Raw genomic sequence first — 23,799 nt, forward strand, 5'->3', positions numbered from 1 at the left:
TTTTTTCTCCCTCTAATATATATCTGTTTTTCTGTGTCAACGGGTGTTGACAGCTGGCGTGTGCGTGTGTATTTATATAAAAAATGTTTGAACAGAGTTCTGAGCTTAAAGAAAGCTATAGAATAAAAGCTTTTCCCAGGGTCTGACTCAGAAATCATGCGCAAGCCTTTTTTCCTTTCTCTCTTAATCTCCTTTCTCTGCTATTTTTGTTTTTGTTTTCCCTCCTGCTAGATCCTCAGCCGGATTTGTACCATCCAATGAAAAAAGGTTGGTTCTAAGCTGCTCCCTCACAGTGCTCTCTGTCACTCTCCTACCTTCTCAGTGTGTCTGATAGCTTCATTTTAGTTTCATACTCGCCTTTATTTTCATTTCCCTTCTCTCATTTAGATCAGCAGCTTCCAATTTTGCCTTTAGGTTTAGGCCTTGTGTTAAAAAAGTGAGCTAGTCTGAGTATTTGATTCTTTATGTTCCTCTCTGATGGGCTAGCAAGCTGTCTCAGAATGCGTAGGTTAGCTTCTTTACCCTCAACAAATATGGGCTTAGCAGTCTGTCTGAAACCATGCAGTACTTTGTATCTCTTCATTTGTCCTCACGTTCATCATGCTTAAAATAAACTTTGCAGTGCTGGTGGTAAACAATCTAGAGGCTATTCTGCGTGCCGTGGAATCTATACTTTCTACCTGATGACAGCACTAAACCAGGAATGAGAGTGCCAGAGCAGACAGGCTCTATCTCCCGACTAAGTGCCCTCGAAGATATTATAGAGCACGGCGGGTCAGGAACAGGCAAGCTAGGAGATTCCTTCGTTGTGTTTATAGTCTCCTTGTCATCCCCTTTTCACATGTAGCGTTTCTCTGTCCTAGCCAAGTCCTGTGTGCTTATCCCGGTCTGCTTTAGTTCTTTATTGATTTGTAACAGAGTGCCTGGCTAAAGAAAGGGCCGACTGGGTTGTAAGGGCAGCACGGGAGTATCGGCATTAAATGAAATCCTTCCTTAACCTACCATCTCAGGTAAAGACCAGGCCCAGCTGATCTGCTAACCCAGATCTCTCTCTCAAAGTAGGAAGGGAAGACTAATTGTTAGGATGCTCTTGCAGTGTAGCCGTATGTGTCCTATGCGTTGGGAATAATCCCCTCATTTTAATCTGCCTTTGTTTCCAAATACATTGTGCAGAATTTCAAAGGAGAGCAAAGGATTTTGGTAATAAGTGTTAAATATGAACACAGGTACCTTTGTAATGCGGTGAAGGCCAGAGAGCTTGAAACCCTTTCCGTTATCGTTGTTTCTCTACAAACGTGAGTCACCTTCATCCCTCTTGTTAAGCAATGTACAGCTAATTCGGTGTACAGCCTGCTCTGGAAAGAACTGGGATAGCCTGTAGTTTGATTCTCGGTTGGTTGCGGTGTTTGTTTAAGGATGCTTAGTATAGACTGGTTTTCTCCCCATTTAGGTAAATGGAAGAGTTTCTGATGATTTGAGGACAGGGATCATCCCCCTCTTTTCTCCACTGCCTTTTAACTGTATTTCACAAGGGCTGCTGGGAGTTTTGGAGGAGGAGCGGGGGGCAGGGGGAGAGGTGTGTGTGTGTGTGTGTTTTTCCTGGGAAAGTATAAAATCTAAACTGTGCCTTTGAGCTGCATGGAACTGGGTCTGTTGTTTGGTACAGCGCTCTGTGGCAAACAGCAAAGCTCGGTGCAGAAGCTGAACTCCCAGCCCTGGACACCATGCTACACTGGCTCCTGAGAATCGAATAAAGCAGCCATAGGCCAAAAGCTGACACAGTAGTTCTCTAAAAACTATTTGTGGCTAGTCTCCCCAGAAAATCCGAATCATTAACTTTTACAATAACATGACCTGCTTCAACAGCCATGGGAAGTCAGACTGGAGTCTTGGCCGTGCTTGGAATCTGATTGCTGTCTGCAAAGAACCCTGCAGGAAAAGGGGATGCGGTAAAGCCGTAGACGCTTCTTTTGGGAGGAGTTGGAGTGAAACGTTAGTTTCCTTGGTGTTTTCAGGCAGTAGAAGCTTGTCACGGTAAAAACTTGCCGTGGAGCCAATTAGCCTTTCCTTGCATCTCATCGGAGAATATGTGCCAATTTCAGCAGCAGTTGACATAATGTCTTAGCTAACCTGCAAGCTCAGCAGCTTGTGGGGAGGTGTATGCAATCACCTGCAAAGTGTTAAGTGCTGTAGTAATATTTTCCCCACCTCATGCTCCTTTTTGGAGATGTGCTGCTGTGGCTTTCAGGCTTCGTTGTCCTCCTGCTTTTGCTATAGGAAGGCGTAGACGTTCTGAAGGACGTTCTTCTGCGTGTACTGGTAATGGAAAACTCTCAGTCTCCTAACTTGTTATGTTGTCTTAGGTCTGAGTATCTGGCATCAGCCTCTTCTTTTATTGATCTGATCTATTTATAAATGTTTCAGATCAAAACGGTTTATGCAGAGCAGCCTTTTGTTAATTGATATTCTTCTTTTCAGCCTGTGCTAGTTTCAGCCTAGAAATGGTTGAGTGATGTTCTGGTACGCAGGCTAGCGTCGCGCTGTGCTCCTCCCTTGCCCTGGGATTTATTGTTTCTGGGCTCATGCCAGATATGGGACAGCAGCTCATTACAGAGACAGCATGGCTGGTGACCTTGAAATTCTTGTTCCTGAGGCACTTGCTGATGCGCGTGGTTTCAAAAGAATGGATGATGCTGACTGTGCGGTTGAAAGTGTTCGCTGTGTGCTGGCTCTCTGTGGAAAGGATGCGTTCTTCAGTCACGGGGGTCGCGTTGAGGTGGTGGTGACCCTGGGTGACATCTGCAGAAAGGAATTACGTACTCACAATTCATACTATATGTTGCCTCGGACCTTCTAACAGCAGCATTTAACAGTATGGTATTTCTGGATTTACACCTCAGTATGATTTGGCGAGTCCTATCTGCTCCACTCATTGCCGCCTCATTTCCTTTCATTAACAGAAAACCCCCATATCACTTGTCACTGTAGCATAGCTTATGAGCTCCCCGTCTGACACAACAGCATGAAGACAGATTAATAATCAGCAGTCCATGCGGTTAAACACACTAGCCATGGCAGCTCTATAAAGAGTAGGTAGTCCTTCCCAAATGTCGCTAAGGGCTGACTAATGGTCTCTGCCTTGCTCTTTTGGTGCAGGTTCTGGCATGACCGAGTTGGATGGGCTGATTGGCGCTGAAGAAAAAGTGATTAACAGCAAGAACAAAGTGGATGAAAATGTGGTGAGCCCTCCACCTTTATTTTGTAAAACAAAGCCTGCCGTGGACACTAATTAATAGCAGTGGCTTATTTCCGTGTCTTCTTCCTGCTTGCAGAATGTCAGTGTGTTCAGGATCCATATGGTGTGGAGGAGTTGGTTTTCTGACTGTCGTAGACTCTTAATACTGATTAGCATCAGAGGGTGGGAGGGTGAGGGAAGGAGAGAGATCTAGATCTTTGGCAGTCTAAGCTGGTGAAGTGTCCAGTTCGGTAATTGCTTTCCCAAGTGCAGACCCTTTTGATGAGTTAGGTACCTTTCTGTCTGAATGCACCCAATGCTGGTGTATTGCACCTGTCTCCCCAGGTATTTTTGACGACAAGATAGGCCTCACCTTCTTCTAAAGGCGAGTGATCCAGTAGGCACGCCAGGGGGTCGGAGTGAGCAGCAGTTCTATCTGTAGCGTGAAGAATTTGCTAGGTCCTAGCAGCAGCCACCTTGCCTCAGTTACTGGATTTAAAAAAAGAAAAAAAAATGGGGGTTTTGAGAACTTACTTTCCAAATTGTTTTAAAGCCGCCGGTTAGATCTTACATGACAGAAATGCTCCATCCAAAACAAGGGCCTAGTTTTAATTTGAGTCTTTGCCTTGAGGTAGTCTATGCTTCCCAGGGGTTGCAGTACTAAGTAAGTTGATTCTGAAAGTGGGAGACTATCCCATGCTTCTGAGAGCAGGGGAAGGATGGCAGGTGGTTCTCGAGCCCTTGCTAGTACACGTTAAAGGTCTCTTCTCTGGCTTCATATTCTTCCTCCTAGCTGTTTCTCGTGGCTCCTTTCATGAAATGCCTTTGTGACTGTTTTCAGGTAATTGATGAAACCCTCGATGTGAAGGAAATGATTTTCAACGCGGAGCGTGTTGGCGGGCTGGTGGACGAACCGGTATGTATGTGGGCACTCAGTCTAGCGGTTGGTGTGTTCCTAAAACTGGATTTCTGTTGCTCTGGGTCACTGAATTCCAGGGCTTCAGTCTGTTCACAGTGCTCTGGGAAGTTATGCAGGGTATCGTATAGCACTGCATTTCTGCGTGAAGTTAACAGTAACCAGTGAAAGCATGTAGATGCTAACTTGACTCTTTTTGTTGCAAAAGTATTTTGTGGGATAGGAAAGCGGCGTGGGTCGGTATCTGTCCAAGCGTGTAAGCAGGGGAACAGCTTTGTGTTTAGTATCCTTTTGCCAGAAAGAGATTAAATATTCACGCTGTCAAGTATAATCAGTCATGTCTTGATACCACAGATGGCTGAAAACCTTACTGGTGGCCGCCCGCCTCTTAGGTGTGCATTTATCAGCCTGTCTCCCGCATCACTCCCCCTCTACAGACCCCTCTATTGTTTTCTTCCACCCAGGATAATGACAACGCCCTTCGTGATGACTTCAGTTTCAGCAGCAGTGCCCTTATTGGGCTCTTGGTGATTGCTGTTGCCATAGCTACCGTTATAGTCATCAGCTTGGTGATGCTGAGGAAGCGGCAGTATGGGACCATCAGCCATGGAATTGTGGAGGTGAGAAACAACTGCTCCGTAGCTGAGGATGAAAATAGTCAGCATTGACTCACATGTCGTGTGTAGGGGGTGAAGATGGCGGCGTCGGCAGTAACTGCCAAGCCGTCAACTGCTTTGCTCCTAGCTAGATGGGACTTAACGCTATAGATGCTGACATCTTCATCACTTATTTGTTAACATGCGAGTATCAGTCATCGGCATGCCATGCTGGGACCTGTTGCTTCACAGTTGTATTCACTTATCACAAGGGATTCAATTAGGCTTCCCTGTCTGGCTCGGGATAGGATTTAATAGTAAACAGGCTTTTCAGGCGGTATCTTTAGTAAGGGAGTAAGTCAGTCAATCTATAGTAATTTGTCCTCCCAACTAATGTAGCAACTGTTAAGACATTATGATCGACTGAACACGGAGAAGCAGGTTCCTTCTTATTCCTTCCACTCCCAACATACACATTTCTAATGACAGCTCAATGGAGTCTGCAGAAAGCTGTGTTTCCCCTTGGCCCGACCGGTGAGTGAAATAATAATGACCTGCTTTGTGAGAGAAGAGAGTCCCGAATTTGTAACGTTAGCTAACTTAGTAGAGATCTGGGGAGAACATTCCCAAAGAAGCAGGGACAGGCGGGAGGCATTAAGACCTGAACAGGGAATTCTGTTAAGGAAATTATTTTTTGTGGTTAGCTTGTTTATCCATTTGCTTCTCGCCACCGTGTTCATCCAGAACTTGTATCGTGGCTGTCGCTACTCTCAAATAAGGCCTGCAGATACCTCCCTTGACCGGTAATTGTCTGGCCTTTTTAAAGGTTGACCCAATGCTTACCCCGGAAGAGCGGCATCTGAGCAAGATGCAAAACCATGGCTACGAGAACCCCACTTACAAATACCTGGAGCAGATGCAGATATAAAAGAGATGAAGATGCAGCGGCCCTGATCAGAAAAGGAGCGGGGTGGGAGGGCCAAAGTGGTCCAGCGTTTTGGATCAACTACTGACCAACAGTTGCTTCAAGAGGACTTCATCTTACATTCAGAACTCCTGGATCATTAAGACTATAATTACTACTGTAGAGTTGCAATTTCCATTCTTTTAAATGGGTGAAGAAATGATAATATAACAATATGATATATAAATCTCCTTAAATGGGAAAAATGGATCTATTGCAGATATTTGACTGAGATGTAGTTTTCTTTTTTTTTTTTTTTAACTGAAGAATACCAGTTCCGTTGTACTGTTGTCTGATACAAGCTCTATATATATAATGGGAAATGTTGATTTTTATTTCTGATAGACCACCTGTATATTGAGGGTCATTTGTACCAGCCCGCCTTGTAAAAAGGAGACAGTTGTGGCTCTTCAGTCATTCTGGCTTTTATATATAAAGCAGTATTTTTTTTTTCTTTTTTTAAGTGAATTTTGCTGGGAGTTGCAAAGAGATTAATTTAGGGTTAGGAACTCTGAAAGCATAAGCAAGGAAGCAATTTGGAATGATAACTAACAAAAAATCGTTATAACAAAAAAAAAAGAAAAAAAAAGAGAAAAAACCCCATCCTCATATGCCAGTGGTGTGCGCCCTGCTGCTTAGCAGTCTGGGTCCTTGGAATCAAGACTCCCTGGAGGCAAGGAGTTAAAAGGCTTCTAGCATCTCTGTTTGTAGCTATTCTAGTGGAATGTTAGAACATGGTTTGTGCATACTGGGGTCTGCACATTCCCCTTCCAGATTCAGTTCTGCTCTAGAGTTGGAAGTTCCTGGTAAGGAATTTAAATCCTCCCATCTGAACCAGTTTCCTTCAGTACTCACCTGGCATTAACAGCCCCCTCTTGCTACTACTTTCTAATTTTCCCCAGCTCTCCTGCCTCACCAACGTGGTAAGTAGTTAAAGAGACGCAATTTTTTGAACCTTTGCGTCTCTTCCAGTGATGTTGGGCCCTAGGCATGGTTTTTGGTATTTGCCCAGAAATGACAAATCATTGCAATAATCTGTACCTTGGGAGCTGATGAACATGGAGTTTGCTTTATCTGGGGAGCGAAAAGAGGGCTAATTTGGGAAAGGGATACTGCCTGCTTTACGGGAAATTGGATGCGTAGGCCCCGAGAAGAACAAATGGGGTATTGTTCCACTCACCATCATGTCTTTGTAATGCTTGTATAGTTGGTGTTAATGCTCACGGCTTTTTTAAATCTGGAGGTTCTGGTAACCTGTGGTGTATTTTTTCTATTTTTCCTGTGACTTTACTTTCTTTCTCCTTCCATGTCTCTTCCCACTATGCACAGATTTACCTGCAAACTCCTTAGTGTGGTCTGTGGGGAATGTACAAAGTTTAAACACATCAATAAACACTTTAACTTCCAGATTGTTTCTTCTCTTTATTCACGGGCTCCCTTAGTTTCCCTTTTCTCCCGCCGTGTCCTTGTCAAACCTGTGGAGACTTTTCCCCATCTCTTTGCCCACTTCTGCTTCGCTTACCACCTTTGAAGGAACGTGTTAATATTGAGAAAGTTTATTCTGCCTTGCCCAGAATCTTTTGTGGTACCTCTAGAGCCTGCTAACCTTGGCGGAGGGAGGGAAGCAAGATACTAAGCCAGCGCCCGTGACTCCTGAATAAGGCTATAACCGCAGACTGCAGCCGTTAGACCCTGGAGAGCAGGTCAGTTAGAGCTGTGGCTGCTCTTCACGTTCTGGCCATTTGTAAAATGCATTGCAAATGGTTAAGCAGTGCTAAAATGCCAGAATCGCTCCCTGGGTGGAGGCAGCTGCTGGCACGGCGTCTCAGAAGGAGCAGAGCCAAAGTGCTGCGTAAAAGAGCAAGCCGTTCTTGCCGGTCGGCCATCCTCCTGCGCTTTCCGGCTGGCTGTAGAAAGAGGGCCGAGTTGCGGGGAATGGGATTGGGTAATGTGGTGATGGTGCTTTACCTAGACCCTCTCCAGAAGAGCTGGCTTCAGGCTAGCAGCCTTTATTCCATGCAAGTCTGACAAATAGGGTTGGCAGAAGTAGGGGGGCTGCAGAAGATGTTCCAATTCCAAAAGGGCCTACGAGGAGACAGGTCTCAAACAGTGATGCTGTTCCACTGAATGCTTCCTGCTGTGGATGACCAGATCTTTAATACTTTGAAGATATGAGGAGTCCTCGGCAGTAACTCTGGTTAGTGTTTAGTAGATCTCCTATAATGTTTTATGAAGGGAAATAACTTGACTGTTTGGTTTAACTTTCTCTTCGAGAACACCTAAAACTAACAGCCTGTAAAGCTCACAGCTGTCTCCGCTTCTGTATGTCACTTCTCTTTTGTTTTCCTTCTTTGAAGTGTGACCTCGAGCATAAATCCCTCCTCTCTTGCCTCTCACCGAAATGGCTGAAGTGTCGTTGCCATTTGAACGCTGGTTTTGGAGGCTGAGAGAGAGAATTAATCTTTCTTTGCATTGATCTGAGCCATTTCCAATAGGTTTTAATGAAAGCGGGGAGAAGAGGTGGTAGGAAGTGCGAAGCACAGGCTAAACGGTTTTGCGTAACAACTGTGCGTCCCGTTTCTCCCTAAATGAGGGCTCCTTGGTTCCGCTGGAGCTTCCATCTTCTGGCTGAATTATTCAGACTCTGCAGGAAAGAACAGATGCTGTCCTAGAAAACGCCGTCTGTTGGCTTGTCACAACTACTTGGGAAAGAGTTTTGATTTTTAACTGTAAATTTCATTTAAGTGATGCCGGAGCAGATCTCAAATCCAAAGCTGTTTCTTGGATTGCATCCGCAGTCAGGATAGCCTGAAACAGAAACAAATTCTTGTTTCCGAGAGGCTCTGTTGTTATCATTCCTGTTAGAGGCTCTGGATTGAATTCCAGAATTGAATTTGGGCATTAGATTTTTCCTCCAATAAATTCTATTAGTCCTACAAAATAAATACATTAAGCTTGAGTCAAAGTCTGCTGGCTGCATGCTTTCATGTACGCTGCCAAGTGCTCAAAATCGATTCTTTATGATGGATTTTGCCTGCAGCTTCTGAAAACTAATGTTTACAAATATTTGTTTAAAGATCAGTGCTAAAATGTGTCCCGGGTGATAGTGGTAACTCATCTGAGCAGAGGGCTGATATCACGGCAAAGAGGCCACGGAATGCTTTCCTGAGGGAAGCGTCAGAAGTTTCATCACGGTAAGACGCTTGCGATTAGATGGCCCCGAGAGCAGTGGAGCAGTCGGTTGATAAAAGACAGCCTTGCAAAGGGGGTTGGACAGTTGCATTTCAGAAGAAAACTGTTTAAAAAAAAAAAAAAATCTGCTGTGCACCTTTAAAGCAGTGTTGTTCTCCCTTTCCCAGTGCATTGGAAGAATGAAGGATGACCGTATCGCAGCTTCAGAATTTGTTCTGCTTTTTCCTAATGCAAATGCCCGAGCTGGATACACAGATTGCGGGTGGAGAGAGTAAGCGTTTGTAGTTAGCTGTGTGAAAAGGGTAGGAGGTGCCCTCAAGTGCCCACAGCCTTTCAAATCCCAGACCTTTATGGGTAGGTGCCATGTACTGAGGTGAGTCCTGACATGGAAGCTCACTTGCAGCTTGCGCACTTCTGCTTTTGGGAAAGTCAAGCAGATGCCATATGCCTTTGCCATCCCGCTTGGAGCACCTTGCGGACTGGGATGCGTTTGTGTTTTACTGGTGATGACGTGCTTAAGCCAAAAGGGTGTTGTTCATACGCGATTGTGAGAGAGGCCTTCAATAACTGGCGACACTGAGCAGGGAGGAATGCTGGGTCTGTTAAATCTGTTCACTATTATTGCTTCTCTGAGGATGCAGTGGGATAACATTGACTGAAATGATGCTGCGTGCAGTGCTAGATGGATAAAAGGGGAATAGTTTTATTTTACCAGTCTCGTCCGTCTTTTGTGTGAAAAGCAATACTTAGGGAGATGCACACGGAGCATGTTTTCCATTGTTCAGCCCCAGTAAATGAAGGACATGGAAGGCGCTTTTGAGGACAGCAGCTCAAATACGCAGCGACGCAGTGCCTTTCCCCGCGCTGTGCCATCAGAAGGAAGCGTTTGGCACCAATACCCTGCTGATGGCTGCTATTGCAGTGGCAGAGGCTTGTGGAAATGCACAGCAAGGGTCGAGGAGTAAAAGCAGATGGGCTGGGAGGAGGCCTGGTTTTGTGGGACATAATAATGGGTAGCTGGCAAGCAGAGTAATAAATAATCATGTAGCAAAAGTGAGGGCAAGTGGAGTTAAATGCTGAAGTTAGGCATTTTGGAAAGCATGAAAATATCTCAGTCAAGCTCTGGAAAAGCAGTAAGCTGCTGGAAAGGCACATTAATCAGTGCCGTACGTGGGCCTGCAGGCAGAGTCAATATAATAATGTCGGTGGTGCTGACCTGACGGCCCTCCTGCCAGGCGGTATTGCTGCCAGCAAGAGCGTGCTGCGTGCCGGCTCCGTGTCGCGCCGGCTCTGCGTCGCACCGGCTCTGCAGCAGTTTCTCAGCCGCTGCAAAAAGCTGTTCAGGTCCCGAGCCTCAGTGGGACCACGTGCAAACCGCCTGGCCGCGATCCCTGCAACGGCGCAGAGCAAAAGCACTGGGGAGCTGTAAGGCGGCAGTCTGAGAAGCCGGTTCTCCAGCGCAGGAAATTAGCCCGTCCTTCAGCCGTGCCGTTCCTCACCGCCTCACCTCCACCATCAGATACCTCTTCTGCTCAAACTCGCTCTTTGGTGGTGGCCGCTGGTAGCTTCACTGCTGACGCGGTGGGAAGGCTCTGCTGAGTGCAGTAGATAAGAGGTGAGGCGTCTCGGTGAAGGCATTAGCGTGTGTATACATGATTCAGGTCCTGCCCTAATGAGCATGTTAAAAATGCAAGAGTTTTGCTGTATTTACCGGTGACCCAGGGGCAGCGCGTGCTTTGTTGCAGGAATACTGAACCTCTGGCCTGTCGGCTGTCCGCCTGGTCTTCCAGGACAATTTAATTTAGATGGTGTCTTGCTCCAAGCAGCTCTCCTTTCCCGAGAGCAATTTGAGAACAGGCTGTGGGCTGGACATGTTGGTCATTAAACAGCATCAGCCGGCTCCCGCACAGCACCCGGGAGCTTCTCGCGGAGCCTGGCCGCCCCGTCGCTGCGGCACACGGAGGGAGCACCGGGCCGGAGGCGACGAGAAGGGCCGGGAGCCGAGGTGAGTGGCCCTACCTCCCGAAAAGGTTGCCGTGGAATAGGTCGGTGGAAGAGGGGTAAAGACCGTTCAGCGGCAGAGTTCAGACATGAAGCTTGATATCCTTTTCCAAAATCGCTAGCTATAATTGAAACAATTTGCGATGTGCCTGTTCTGCAGATACTCACGCTTGCTTGTCCTCCCTTCCTGCAGCTTCGTGGGGCGGTGAGTGCTACAGCCCGGTTACGTGTTGTTGGGAAAGTATGTGACTTAGCCTCTTTTTTATTTGCCACGTCTCACATTTTCCTGGCTGGCCCCTTTCTTCTCTAGATCTGACAGGAGGAGGGACACAGGGAGCCAGTTTTACCTGCAGATTTTCTTCACAGCATCCCCTAAGTCGCTGCTGTCTCCATGGCAACCCAAAGCAGACCACATCTTTCCTTTGAGTCCGGGCTCGAGGCCACCCCGGAGGCAGAATTCGCTCCAACGCCCGGGAGCTTCTCCCCATACCGTACCGCGATTTGAGAGCAACGACTCCCCAGGCAGGGCCCTCAGCCCTCCTGCCTCCCTGCCTGCCCCCTGCAAACGGTACGTGGCCGGGGGCAGGTCTGGTCTCCAGCTGCAGGCAGCATGGATGTGCAAAACCCCACGCGGTGGTGACCTTGCAGACCTCCTCTGAGCCTGTGCCCGCACCCTCGCAGCTTTGCCCGGCCGGACCGCGTGGCGACAAGGGAAGCCCCTGCCGCTTTGAGCGGGTTTGCTCTGTGCATGCTCTTTGCTCCGGCGCTGCTGCTCACGTCTGCTCTGTGCATTGCTTCCTCCTTCCAGGTATCTGCGCCAAGGAGGAGGGAGAGGGTGCAATTTCCTCCTGCGCCGGGAAGGCTGTGGCTGGTGCAAAGCCTGGTCACTTCCAAGCCTGCAGCAGGCCCTAGGTTTTACCAGGAGCTACAGGTTTCTTCTGCCTGAGGAAGCAGAGAGTGGACAGCGCATTTCCCAGGAGAAAGGAAGCTGCTGATGGCGAAGATAAAAGGTATTTTACGTAGCCTAAAAGCCATGCTAACTATAGGAATCTGCATATAGCTATAAAGCTGATGAGAGAGGTGACTCTGGTGCGGTGACCTTGAGAAGGTGCCACCGACTTGTAATGCTTGACACAAAGCCGAGGCCCCGAGTTTGCACCAGCTCCCACTGCTACCCGGTGCGGTGCTGCACCTCGTACGTGCGCGTTTAGCATCAGTGTTGCTACGTCGCTATGCCCACGGCAGCAAGCCGTGCCGCTAGCAAGCTTGCCGGGCAGCGGGGAAGAAGCCTCCCGGCGCGCTCTGCCGAACGCTTCCCCAAGGAGGCCAAGCTCTGCATCCTGACTTTTTGGGAAGGTATTGTAACGAAGGAGGCTGGGTGTCAGCGAGTGCTGCTGCCGGCATTTTGCTGTGCCCTGTGCTGTTATTTCTCCTCGTGCACTGGGAGGCAACTTAAATGTTGAAATTCCCATCTTTCTGGTTGTGAACAGGTTTGGGTATCCCTTCTGGTTGTATCACAGCAATTACTTAGTGCCGCCTCCTGCAGCGGAGATCTCGGAGGCGACAGGGCCTGTCTAGCTACGGGAGACCCAAAAGACAGGGAAAACCCGCTGCAGCGGGACGGTCTGCCGGATGGTGCCGGGGTGGCTTCTCTAGCCGCAAGCGCAGCGCAGGTGCTACACAGCCGGCTTCTTGCATCGCTGCCCGGGTTTGGTGCAGCAGAGACCGGGCTGCTTGGTTCGTGGGGTGCGTTTGGGAAGGGGTTGTTTTTCCGCCCGCTTAGGTTGTTTTTTCCGTGTTTCCAGTTTATGAAGCACGGACCTGCCCAGGAGCAGACCGAAGCCAGTTCTCCCCAGCCTGGCGCCGCGTAGCCGAAGGCGAGGTGAGTGACAACCGCTTCCCCAGCACGGTGGTTGGGCAGGGAACAACCCTGCAGCTGGTGCAGGCTCGTGGAGCGAGGTAGGTGGGAAGGGACTTCTGGAGGGCACCCAGCCTAACTCCGGCCGAAAGGACCCACGCTGAGCTCAGACGGGGTTGCCCGGGGCTCTGTCCGGTCCCGCAGGACGGTGCCTTTCCCTGCAGCAGCTGCCCTTCCCTTTCTGTAGGCTTCGGGGTGTGACTAAACGTCTCCACTCCGTATTAGCAGTGGGTTATAGGAAAAATGCAGCCCTGTTCCTTAGCTGGGCAAATGGACTTGCCTGTGTGCAGTTGCTTTCCTCGGCAGGCAGGTCCTCGTGATGCTGGGCCCCATTTCTCTGTCATTCGGGGAAGCTGAGTTGAGGGAAGGGTCTCAAATACCAGCGTTTGCGATCTGTTCTTTCAAGAGCCCTTTGGATGTAATGGGGATAATCTGATTTACAGGCCTGGAGGCTCCCTCCTGTCCTCTGAAGAAGCGACTGGGGATACGAGCTTTCGGCAGACGCCGAGGTCAAAAGGAAGGAGCCGTCCTTCGCCCGGCGTCTTTGGAGAACGGCTCCTTGCAACGTGAGTACTTGTGGGCTGGAAAAGAAGTAAATTACTATCAAGAACGTCACAGAATTGTGAAGCCTTTCCTTCGCCACATGCTGAGACGACCTTCAGTTTTCAAGATGATGTGTCAAGAAGTTTGGGTCAAAGGTAAGGAAAAAATGAAGGGACAAGTCCTTGCATTTTGTCATATTCACTTAAGTCTGTTTTTAGAAATAGAGAACACTTGAATTTCTTATGAACCATAATAGATTTGAGCCTTCCCCAGAAATTAGTTTTAATCTCTAGCAACGCGGTGATGTGCTCTGAAACACGTATCACGTGCTCTTGGTTTGGATAGCTGAGACGGTGCATTTTTCTCGTGTGCTGTCACTTGATCATCTCTTTAACGAGCTCCCCTTCCCTGATGGGAGCTTCAAACTGTCCAGAAAGCAGGAGCAGTTCTTATTTTTGCAATGGACTTAGTGACTTATACTTAACATATTCAAGTGTTCTCTGTTTTGATAGACTATAATCAGTAAGAGACGGGGGACAGGACTGAGCCCACCCAGCGAAGCAGGACCGTCGACGAGGCAGTTACCACCTTCTCCTGCGTGTGCACGTGGAATGGTTCTGTAGAGAAATACTGGAGCTTCCGCACAGAAAGGAGCCCCGCACTTCTGAAGAGAAGTTTTCAACGAAGGACTTAGAATCTTTTAAAAATGAGCTAATTTCTAGTATTCTTGGTTTTCTTACACATGTATATAATTGATTAGGGGGACAGGACTGTGCATGTCCAGCAAAGCTTTACCAGAGTCTTCTCTCTTAAATGTTTGAGATTGCGTGTTTTTGCTCTACTTGAAGATGCTGAAGTTTCAGCATAAGCAAATGTTGCCCTTCCTCTCAGGGAGGATGTTTGGTAATGATGTTCTCCTCTACGCATAATTATTTTTCACATGTATATTACGGTTTCTTATTGAAATACTCTCTTGTATCTGTTTTTTATGATGTTTTGTTAACGTGTATGTAGGTACCCATGCATCCCTTTGTCATTTTGCATAGGGGATGCAGCCTTAGGCCTAAAAATAAAACACTCTGGGCCTGAGGCTCTTGCCAATTTTTTTACGAATAGGAAACGCCCGGGCGGAACCTATCTCGTGCGTTTTGCTGTCTTGGCCAAATCGGGGGCGAGGGGAGGTGGGGGAAGAGGGGGTTGATCTTTTTTGGGGTGGGGGGGAAGAGGGGGTTGATCTTCTGGGCCATCCTTCCTATGCTGGGTGTCTTTGGGCTGGTGGGCGGTTACGAATCGCCTTGGACCGATGGCTCATCTGCCTCTTTGGATTTGCACGAGGACGGCGTTGTACTTAAACACATTTTGGGCAGCTGTTTTCCTTGCCGAGCGCTGCAAGCCCTTGGCTCCTGCCCACATCCCTGCAAACCTCTTTGCCTGCACGGTACCATTAAGAGACAGAACATGCACTTGTTCAAAGTCATCTTTTATTTTGAAGCTTTTAAGTTTACAGCAAGTGCCTTGGAGATAACAGGTGTAGCGCAGCAACAGGAGAAGCCATACCGCATCTAGAATAAAACATGAAACATCGCATAAAAGCTTTCCGTCAAAACAAGAGAAATGGGTACAGTTTTCTGCTCACTCATTATTTACCCTAGGGAGCTAACACACAGCTTTAAAGCAGTCATATTGATACCTCCTTTGGTAGTTGTACCAGTACCTTCTCCATCACTGCACTCGAGCCTGTTCCAAAAGTTTCACCCCAAAATACAAAACAGTTTCTGCCTCAGACAAAGCCTCAAGTGACAGCAACATTACACAGAACTTTCTGAGGCTATTAAACACAGCTCCATTTCTTTGGATTTTTTTTCCTCCTGTTTAAATCTGCTGTCTAGCCATATTAGCAAGCCTTAAGCATTTCTGGTATTTTTAAGCAGTAACGGTCATACCTGAAAATTGCAGGTAGCTGTTGCTGGTCCAGGGTAGAGGAGCAGACAGTAATCCCTAACCCATGTAGCTTGCTGCTCTGCAGAGGTCTTCTGTTCAAGAAAGCAGGTACTTATGAATGAACTACTTATATATATATACACACACATATACAGGATAACTCCATTTTCCTTCAGTCATTAAGCAAAATAAAAAAAAAAAAAAAAAAGAAGGATTTTTCCATTCTTCATCTTTGGATCCTCTCGGAAAGACAGAGTAGATGCATCATTTTAGGCTGGCTGTTCTTAGCTTGCAAAGGCTTCTGTAACAGAATACAGATACAACTTTAGTTAAAAGCAGAATAAAACCACATGGGTGCCATAGATAAACCTCAAAAATAATTGTTTTGGCACCATTGATAATAATCATAATTAGTAGATCAATAAACTATTATTATTTTGAATACAGGCTAGGCCAGCTTCATTGTAAAAACATTTTAAGAATAAAACTATTTGGTGACACTGATAGGGTCAAGATGTAGTTAACACCCCAGACATCTGCTGCAAACCAGTCGCTTAAGCAATGGCACAGCTTGTTCAGGGACAAGCTCTAGGAATAGGTTTATTTTGTCCATTGGGCTGCGAGTACAGTCTCTCAGTAAAAAGGAACTGGAGCCATACGGTGCCGCTCACCCAGACAAAATATTCTTCCGTCCTCGTGTCTCGGTTACGGTACTCACCAGATGAGGGAGCAGTTGAAGCCAGCGAGGAGGAGAGTGGTGGCGTTGGGCCAGCAGCAAGCAGGGCACCCATCGTCCCCAAGCTCGTGGTGGCCTCGTTGGTCAGGTCCGCACAAGAGACACGTCGCAAATGTGCTGTGGGTCAAGTAAGAGGGGGAAAAAAAAAAAAAAAAAAAAGATACATTATCTACTAGCATCACCAAGTCGAGCTATCCTTCTACTGTGCTCCCACTTCCTCACACATTAAGGCAGGCACTGTAAGCTTAAAATAAAACAAAACAAAACAAAACAAAAAAAACACCCGGTATCATCCTGAGTTTAGAGCAATGAAGGAAAATTAAAGTCACCAGCTAAGGAAAGCTGGGAGGTGAATAAGCAGCAACTGCTTCTTTCTGCATCACTGCACCGGTTACGGTTCAGAGCAGAACAGCTACTAAAAGCCATTCCAGTGACCCAGATCATCACTGGGTACTAATGGCTTGAGCGCTATTTCCAGCCAGTGCCGTAGCTGTTCACTTAGCCTCGGTATTTCACGCCCGTATTCCCAGCGTAACATTGCCACACACAGCTATTTCTACCAGGCAAATACAAGCAAAACAGATGCTGGACGAGGAAAGTCTTGAGAGTGGTATTAGGCACTTAGAAAACCCCTTCTTTAGTACGTGTACCTACCCTCTTCAACACGCGGTTGGTCCGAAATACCTGAGAGAAGATGACTGAGCTGCCAGCGGCAGGATCCCTGCGCGAGGGCGATGCTGAGGCTGAAGTCGCCCAGGTGCAAGGTGCAGTAGTGAAGATGCTGCTGAGCAGCGGAAAGCGGCTGCGCCGATCCAACGCGGGACGGTGCAGGACGCGGAAGCAGAGGCGACCACCTGCCAAAACGCAGACGGGAGAACGGACGTGTCATTGGCTTGAGCCACGCACGCTGAACCCGGCATGGCAAGAGCTGGCCCGTACGCGTGACATTGACTTGCCGCCCAGAGTAATGGACATCGGTAATTGCCATCTTTGGTCAGAACCCAAATTCCAACCCCTCAGCCCTGCCTAAAGCAGATTGCTGTGGGGTGCTGGACAAGGGCGTGTGCCCGTCGGGACAGAGCCAAACCCCAAAGCAAAGCAAGGGCCCCAGAGATGGGCCTGACAGCGACTGCAGCCGGGGCACCTGAGGACGACTCCGATGCGCTAGGCGTAATGAGGACTTGGGGGCTGCCAGATTTTTCACGGTTGCAGTAAAGCAATTTGCAAAGATCTTCAAGAAAAACAGTAGGGCAGGTAATTAGAAACTCATTGGACTTTGTGTTGCTATACAGAAGTTTGGGAAGCGCTTAGCACTTACCGGGAATATTGGTGCACACATCTGTTCCCTGGCTGCCTACTGCGTTTTATTGCCGTGATCTTTACAGCATCAACCCACCAACTGCGGAGCAGTAGCTGGGCAAAGTCGGCAGGGTTCAGTCTCTGAACTTCCACTTCTGCGTCTCCATGCGCCGCAGAGCTCTGAGCAGTGACAACGGCACAGACTTACCCAAGCCACCAAGGGAAGAGGCCTTCTAGCAGCAGGACCTCAACTGGGAGCTCGCTGGGTGACCGAGGGTGCTGTGCTGTCCCGGCGTCAATATTGCCTCCTGCCTGGATTGCGAGGACGCTCTTCTAGAAGGGCGAGTACTTCAAAATGCTCAGGAGAACCGCAGAAGCGGCACAGGATCTCCAAGGGCTGGTGTTCCTCCAGAGGGATTTGTCCCACATATGAAGATCCTGCCCTGGAGAGATGAGCAAGCATGTTGAGCAGCAGAGCAGTTTGAGTCCCTTCCCTCAGGGACTTCTTTTCAGATAGGCTTCATGCATGTCCATGGAATAAAGCCTGTGGGTTCAGGATCACCTAAACCCAAGGGTTAGTTAAGAGAAGAGTCAAGCCTACACACTGCACTGCAACACAGGAGACTAAAGACTCAGTTTGAGCATGTCAGGGAAGAGCATTTGAAGAAAACAAGTCATATTTTGCCTATGGTACTGCCTCAGATGAGATACAAGTCTGTTTTCCAGTTCCTTCTGGTGCTTCAAGTCTGTCCATCACAGCAAAGAACAGTTTACCTGAAAACTCCCTTTTCAAAAAATTCTTTTTTTTTTTTTTGGTCTGCCATTTCTATACTGACAGTGACAGTGAAAAGCACTGAAGTGCCTTTTTGAAGGCATTTCTCATCTCTCTCAGTCTTTCAGCCACACTGCATCTTAAACTCTGATACCCAAAAACTCCATTTAAGACAGTTCTGGTTGGCCAGCCAGGATGAACTGTGACCTCTCCCACCTTCAAAACCGGGTTTTAATTACTGATATTGCATCTAGGTACTTCAGATGCTTTGTACATCTCAACCAAAGCACCCAATTCACCTCGTTAGACACCTGTATGAATTTACCTAGAAACATTTAGGAACTGGGCTTAGCTGTTCCGGTGGGATAGAGCCGGCTGTGTTCACCGCACTATTATACATGTGGGCATTTGCCTGGAAGGTGTTTCTCAGGAGAACACCCGGCACCACTAACAAAGCTAAAGACCACCGTTACAATGCAATTTTCTGCTTGCATTAACTTCACCTTATTCCACCAGACTGACAGCTATGATGAGCCTTATGTTTAAAATGCAGACTGCAATCATTTTTGGCTTGATTTGAAATTACTCCACTATAGCCAGAGCTTTTGGCTCACCTGAAGCTCTGCTGCCAACACGCTCCTGTGCTTTGGAAAGCTGACGGGAAGAGAAGAACGCACACTCCTCGCATGGCATTACGCAGCCAGGTCTTGCATTTCTGCCTTTGAAGGCACTACGCAGCTGCCCTTGTCTGAAGTAAGACACACATTGCGCCTTGCTTGTTTTCTGAACAGTCGTTAATCTAGAGCCCTGTTGCTGGCTACTGAAGGATGCCCTCAGAACAAAGCAATTTGTTTCGTGAAACGCATCAGCACACCTGTTTATTTTATATTTTTCCCCTGACATACAGTGGCTGTATCTGTTTTTAAAGCAGTGCCAGAAACGCCACCTGCCAGGAACTCATACACCAGGCCAGACATGAGGGATCCAAGTTGTACTAGACAGATTAGGTTCCATAAACGACATATTGGGGTGAAAATTGAACATTATTTCCATAAACCCCACTTGAAGTCTTAAAAATGCCTGATTTATAGGCATCATGTTAAACACATGCATTCAGCAAAGAGTTCATTTGCTTGTAATCTCATGAGTTTTAGTACCAATACGTTAACAAATAGCCATCGGTTTCTTGTCTACGGTATAACTCCTGCCCAAACCGAGCGCTACCCAACAGCGGAACAACCAGAGCGCATCACGGCAAGACTATGCTGATGAATATTCATTAACGAGGAATCCAACCCACTAAGGCGCTAAGCACTTTAGCCTGATCCAGTAAAATGCTAAAGCACATGCCCAAATTTAAGACCCTGAGTAGGCTGTATCACCTCTGGCAGTATTACACCATCCTGTCTTCAGCTGCCCAAGGCACTCCTTAACAGACAGAAGGATTTACACTCGATCTGAATGGCTCTAATCTAATTAATAAGGCAGGTCTCCCAGCTCCTGACGCTCTGCCTATCCTAGGAGAGGCATCAGCCTTCCGCCCACTAACGCATCAACTGTACAGTCTCACTAAACCCACATCGCTCCCTTTTAAAATACCTCCTTTTCCTTGAGGAGTGGCCAGCAGCGGAGATGCCTCGTGCACATTATTCATCTGAACCGTCGGGGAGGGCAGAGCAGATGCTTGCGTCCGGCTTCAAGTTTTCCATCCTGATCTCCGTTTCTCTCGCTCTCAAGTTCCTCTTCCAACTCTTCAGGCAGCTGGAAAATTTTAATGCACAAATTTTAGCACAAATTTTAACACAAATTTTAATGCAGGTGCCTTTTCAAAGATACTTTACAGCTAGGATTTAACTCTTGCCTGCTCAGTCACGGGCATCCCCAAATAGCTATTTACAAGGAATCACACCGGCTGGCTCCGGCTAGCGTTTGGCAGCTGTGAAAACTGCCAAGTATTTCTGTGCGCTTGCCGTGAGCCTTAGCGATGGCTCTACTCTGTCCTGCCCCCTCCGAATTTTCCTCCCTGCCGTATGCTGAGGACACCTCCTCTGCTTCGCTGCCCTTGGCAAGGGCTCTGCTCACCTGGACGCGCACGCTAAACCACTGGCTTTAAGAGGAGTTCTGTCACCCTAAAGTCACTCCGGTGGTATTTAAGTGCATAAAGCCTATTTGCAACCGAGATGTGTGCGCGCACAGACCTTTGCTCACCTCCAGAATATACCAATGAAGAGAGCCGTTGACCTCAGTAAGGACAGCCACAAAGCACCAGAAGCAAGTGGTGATGAACATCATGTTGTCCGTGGTCCCGGCTTGGCCGCTTGCATGGTGACTACAGCGCAAATCTGATCTGCAGAGTAGAGAATTATGCCTTAAACGCTGCATCCATCGGTTCATTTGATGTCCAGTCTGGTCTCCTCTGGACTCCCACGTCTACAGCACTCATGCTCTGCAGCCCCGGAGCCCACAATCGGTCACACCTTGTGCACGTCAACTCCTCTACGCCCAACTTGCTACTTCCACAACCGCAGCAGACCAGTCAGCGGGGAGGGTGGGCAGCGGGTAGGTGACCCCTTCTATAATAAGGCCACATGCAAGCTCTAACTATGCCGCCTGCTAAGTCAACGCACAAACAAAATGCTAAATCGTTAATTAATTACAGGCTACTATTACCATATGTAGCTGACAGATGTGTTTTCAATGAGATGTAAATTATGCATAGTTACACAGGGTGTACAACTCACACCTGGTGCAAGCGTGTACGGGCTTCTATCGTTGTTTAGCTCGCTTGAGTTAAAAGGCAAGAAATGCTTTAAGTTTTAAAAACGTGCTCCTTCTGGCAGAGAAAGGTGACCTAGAAAATCCAGTCGTCCTCTGAACAGCAATTACGCCAAGTTTGGAAGCTAAATTCTCTAATTAAATCAAAACAGAGTAGATTTCAGCGGTGCTTTAAGTGCAAATTTCAGCTCTTCCTTTACCACGAACCTCTAGCAGTCTCTCAGCAATAACAATAAAAAGTTCTGCGTGAGCGTGCCAGGTGCTCGGCGTTTACAAAGCACTTCAGGTCTCCTATAGCAGCACCTTTCCATATGGTCTTGCTAAGCTCATCCTCCGCTGCTCCAGCTGCACTAACAGGGTATCCTAAAACACACATTGCCTTCACCAGCCGCTCTCCTGAGCATCTTCCATGGCCAGTTCCTCAGGTTCACGCGGGCTACAAGCCTGTACCTGACATTTCCAGCAGCAGAGGATTTGTGGAAAGAGGAAAAATATTATCTCCCCCTCCGGAGGGGAAACCCTTCAGCAAACACCAACTTGAATTTGGCAGCACGCTCCTCCCAAACACTTCAGCACACACGTGTGCCTCTGGGTAGCTCAATAAATTCCCTAGCACAGCAGAGGATATTTGCCGTTAAAAATACCGGTCTTAGTCTTTGTGCATGCTAAAAGACAGGAAACCACCGTAAAACGCGGGCGAGTGTTACCTTAGATCCCAGCTCGTGGGGTACCGTTCAGTTAAACACCAACAAGCTGCTAACGTGCAGGTTGGCAAGGAGAGGCGACTTCTCTTTCTGGCCAAGGCACTTTCTGGGAGCACATCGTGGTCCACCAGCAGCCACAGACCGTGAAAACTGTCCCAGGAGTGGCACGTCCTGGCAAAGACCTCCCAGCTACAGCCTCCGTGGGGTCCTGAGGCTGAAAGCACAGAAAGGCTGTAAGAGCTCCACAAGGAATCAAACTTTTTTTTCCCCCCATAAAACGATAATAACATATCAGCAGAAAACCTCTTAAACAAGCAGTCCTAGAGAATAAATCCTGAGTCTTGAAGACAGGCTCAGAAAGAGAGCATGCTTGTGCTCCAGCTTTATACTCATAGTCTGTGATCCTAAGTTCATTAGGACATACAGCCAAAACGATCAGCAAGTCTTTGCTCTGAATGCATTTGTTCAAGGAAAGGAGAAACAAATATGCCCACCAAAAAAGACCTAGAGTTTAAACAGCAAAAACCCCACTAAGAGAAGGATTTAGCATTACATAGATAATACTAAGGGAGGAGAAGAAAAAGGAAAAAGAAGGGGGTGGGGGAGAAAAGTAACATTAGTTGATCAAAGGATAAAGGGATTTTTTTAGCTGCTTTTTGTTGAAAGCGTGGTATATAGGGTCATAACCGACATCTTAAGCTTCCCACTAATGGCAGCTGGTCTACAACAGGTCGACCAGAAGACCCTGCTTCCAGCCCCAGGACTGTTAATAACCAGAGCACGTCATCTCCACGCAATGCATTGGAAACTCTTGCTCTTGTGCAGAAGACCCACATCATCACTAGTTAAAGGTGATCCTCCCCATGAGATCTCCTAGAGAAGTCATTGCTTACAAGTCAGAGCTGGTGGGAAGGGGGTGTCCCTAGCTGGACGCAGTGTTCATAAGGCACTACCAGCTCAGATACAGAGCTGCCCCTTGGGCCCCTGCCTGTCCTAACCGTACCTTTGGGCTGCAAACTAAAATCCCCCGCTCTTTCACCTGCCAGCCACAGACTCCCGCCAGCCCAGCCCAAGGAGGACACCAAGGAGGCAATAACAGCATCAGGCATCAGAGCTCAAAACGCGACGCTCATCTTCATTTCCATGCTCCTCCGGATCCTTTCTCGGCAGGAACAACGGCCGCCAGCACAAAACATGGGTCTTTCTGCCACCCCTGCTCCAAGGGGGGAAAAACTGAAGCACTCGCCCTACCTCTTGTGGGGCTGGGAAGGGCGATTCCTTTGATCCAAGGCAGATTTTTCTTTCCTCCCAGCACTCGCTTGGGTTTTTGGAGTTGTGCAGACTGGCTGTGAAGTGTTTAGGCTAAGCTGCCTCTGCGTGCGTTAGGGGAGGAGTACAGCCGAGGTATTAAAGGATAATAATCGAGCTGTTCTTGCTCCCTGTTCACCTAGGCCAAGGGCAGGGCACAAAGCGCAAGCGTCTTCAAACGCCTCCACTTTCCGATGAACTCGCTGTTCTTCCACTGACTCTTTTTAATGACATCTTCTAAAGTAGGCTTTGATCTCGACGGCAAGAAGCATCTCCCTACGCTATTCAGCTGCAAAACAAATGAGAGGACTAAATGAAGCACCAAGGGAAAAAAAAAAAGCCCTACAGACACCAAGTGCAGAGCACGCAAAAAACTGAAAGGTTTTGTTTCCGTCTCTGCTCTGGAAGTGGCCAACTTTGGGGAGGGAATAAATTTGTCAGCTGAAAAGAGAAGCCGTACCAGAGCTGAGCTTGCTCCACAGTCCAGTCCTCAGACACTTACCCGAAGCGTTTGCGTGTGTACGTTCAACCCAGGTCTACTGAAGCTGTCGCCTGGCTTCAAGGATCTCTCTCCAAGTTCACTTTAGGGCTGGCAGAGCCGCCACATCGAGCAAAGCCAAGTGACTTACTGGATGCCTGCCTGCGCCCTGAGCCCTGCCAGGCAAACACCCCATCTCCCCGGCACGCGAAAGCCCCTGCCTCCCGTTCCCGGTCCATCCACTCGGCCGCTGAGTGCAAACACGCAGGAGAGTGGCTACTTCCCGCTACTAATGAGCGAAATCTCCCATCTTTTCCACCCTGCTAGAAGCAGTCTGTTTCTCCAGGCAGGTTTGCACACAGCGGTCCCTCTACTATTTCATTCACTCCTGCATCCCCAAGCAGTTCTGAACCCGGGCGTC

General features: G+C 48.0%; 1 protein-coding gene and 2 long non-coding RNA genes across 8 annotated transcripts in view; 2 read left to right on the plus strand and 1 right to left on the minus strand.

Moving 5' to 3' along the window:
• The window catches only part of APLP2 (amyloid beta precursor like protein 2), a 50,123-nt gene extending 43,005 nt beyond the window's left edge, over nt 1-7,118 (plus strand). For 2 of the 5 annotated variants that reach the window (XM_064524324.1, XM_064524328.1), the window contains 5 exons: nt 232-267; nt 3,157-3,239; nt 4,077-4,151; nt 4,616-4,771; nt 5,574-7,118. In XM_064524324.1, the coding sequence (XP_064380394.1) occupies nt 232-267; nt 3,157-3,239; nt 4,077-4,151; nt 4,616-4,771; nt 5,574-5,675 (452 nt within the window). In that variant the 3' untranslated portion in view covers nt 5,676-7,118. The remainder of the gene's footprint in view (nt 1-231; nt 268-3,156; nt 3,240-4,076; nt 4,152-4,615; nt 4,772-5,573) is intronic. The other 3 variants (XM_064524325.1, XM_064524327.1, XM_064524326.1) reach the window with 3 other exon arrangements.
• A 3,838-nt stretch (nt 7,119-10,956) lies between these two features.
• LOC135330503 (uncharacterized) lies at nt 10,957-14,502 on the plus strand. 2 transcript variants are annotated; one of them, XR_010392516.1, is made up of 4 exons: nt 10,957-11,914; nt 12,710-12,786; nt 13,266-13,520; nt 13,878-14,502. It is a non-coding gene; the product is annotated as an uncharacterized LOC135330503 (long non-coding RNA). The 2 variants fall into 2 exon arrangements; XR_010392517.1 differs by lacking the exon at nt 10,957-11,914 and having other exon boundaries at nt 12,661-12,786.
• Nucleotides 14,503-14,824: 322 nt separating this feature from the next.
• On the minus strand, nt 14,825-22,976 carry LOC135330504 (uncharacterized). Its single transcript, XR_010392518.1, has 9 exons — nt 22,844-22,976; nt 21,596-21,806; nt 20,322-20,460; nt 19,713-19,874; nt 17,550-17,784; nt 16,727-16,896; nt 16,025-16,159; nt 15,309-15,607; nt 14,825-14,927 (listed from the first exon to the last, which is right to left on the minus strand). It is a non-coding gene; the product is annotated as an uncharacterized LOC135330504 (long non-coding RNA).
• Between the last annotated feature and the right edge of the window lie 823 nt (nt 22,977-23,799).

The sequence above is a fragment of the Dromaius novaehollandiae genome, chromosome 21 (genome assembly GCF_036370855.1).
Source record: "Dromaius novaehollandiae isolate bDroNov1 chromosome 21, bDroNov1.hap1, whole genome shotgun sequence".
Classification (NCBI taxonomy): Eukaryota; Metazoa; Chordata; class Aves; order Casuariiformes; family Dromaiidae; genus Dromaius; species Dromaius novaehollandiae.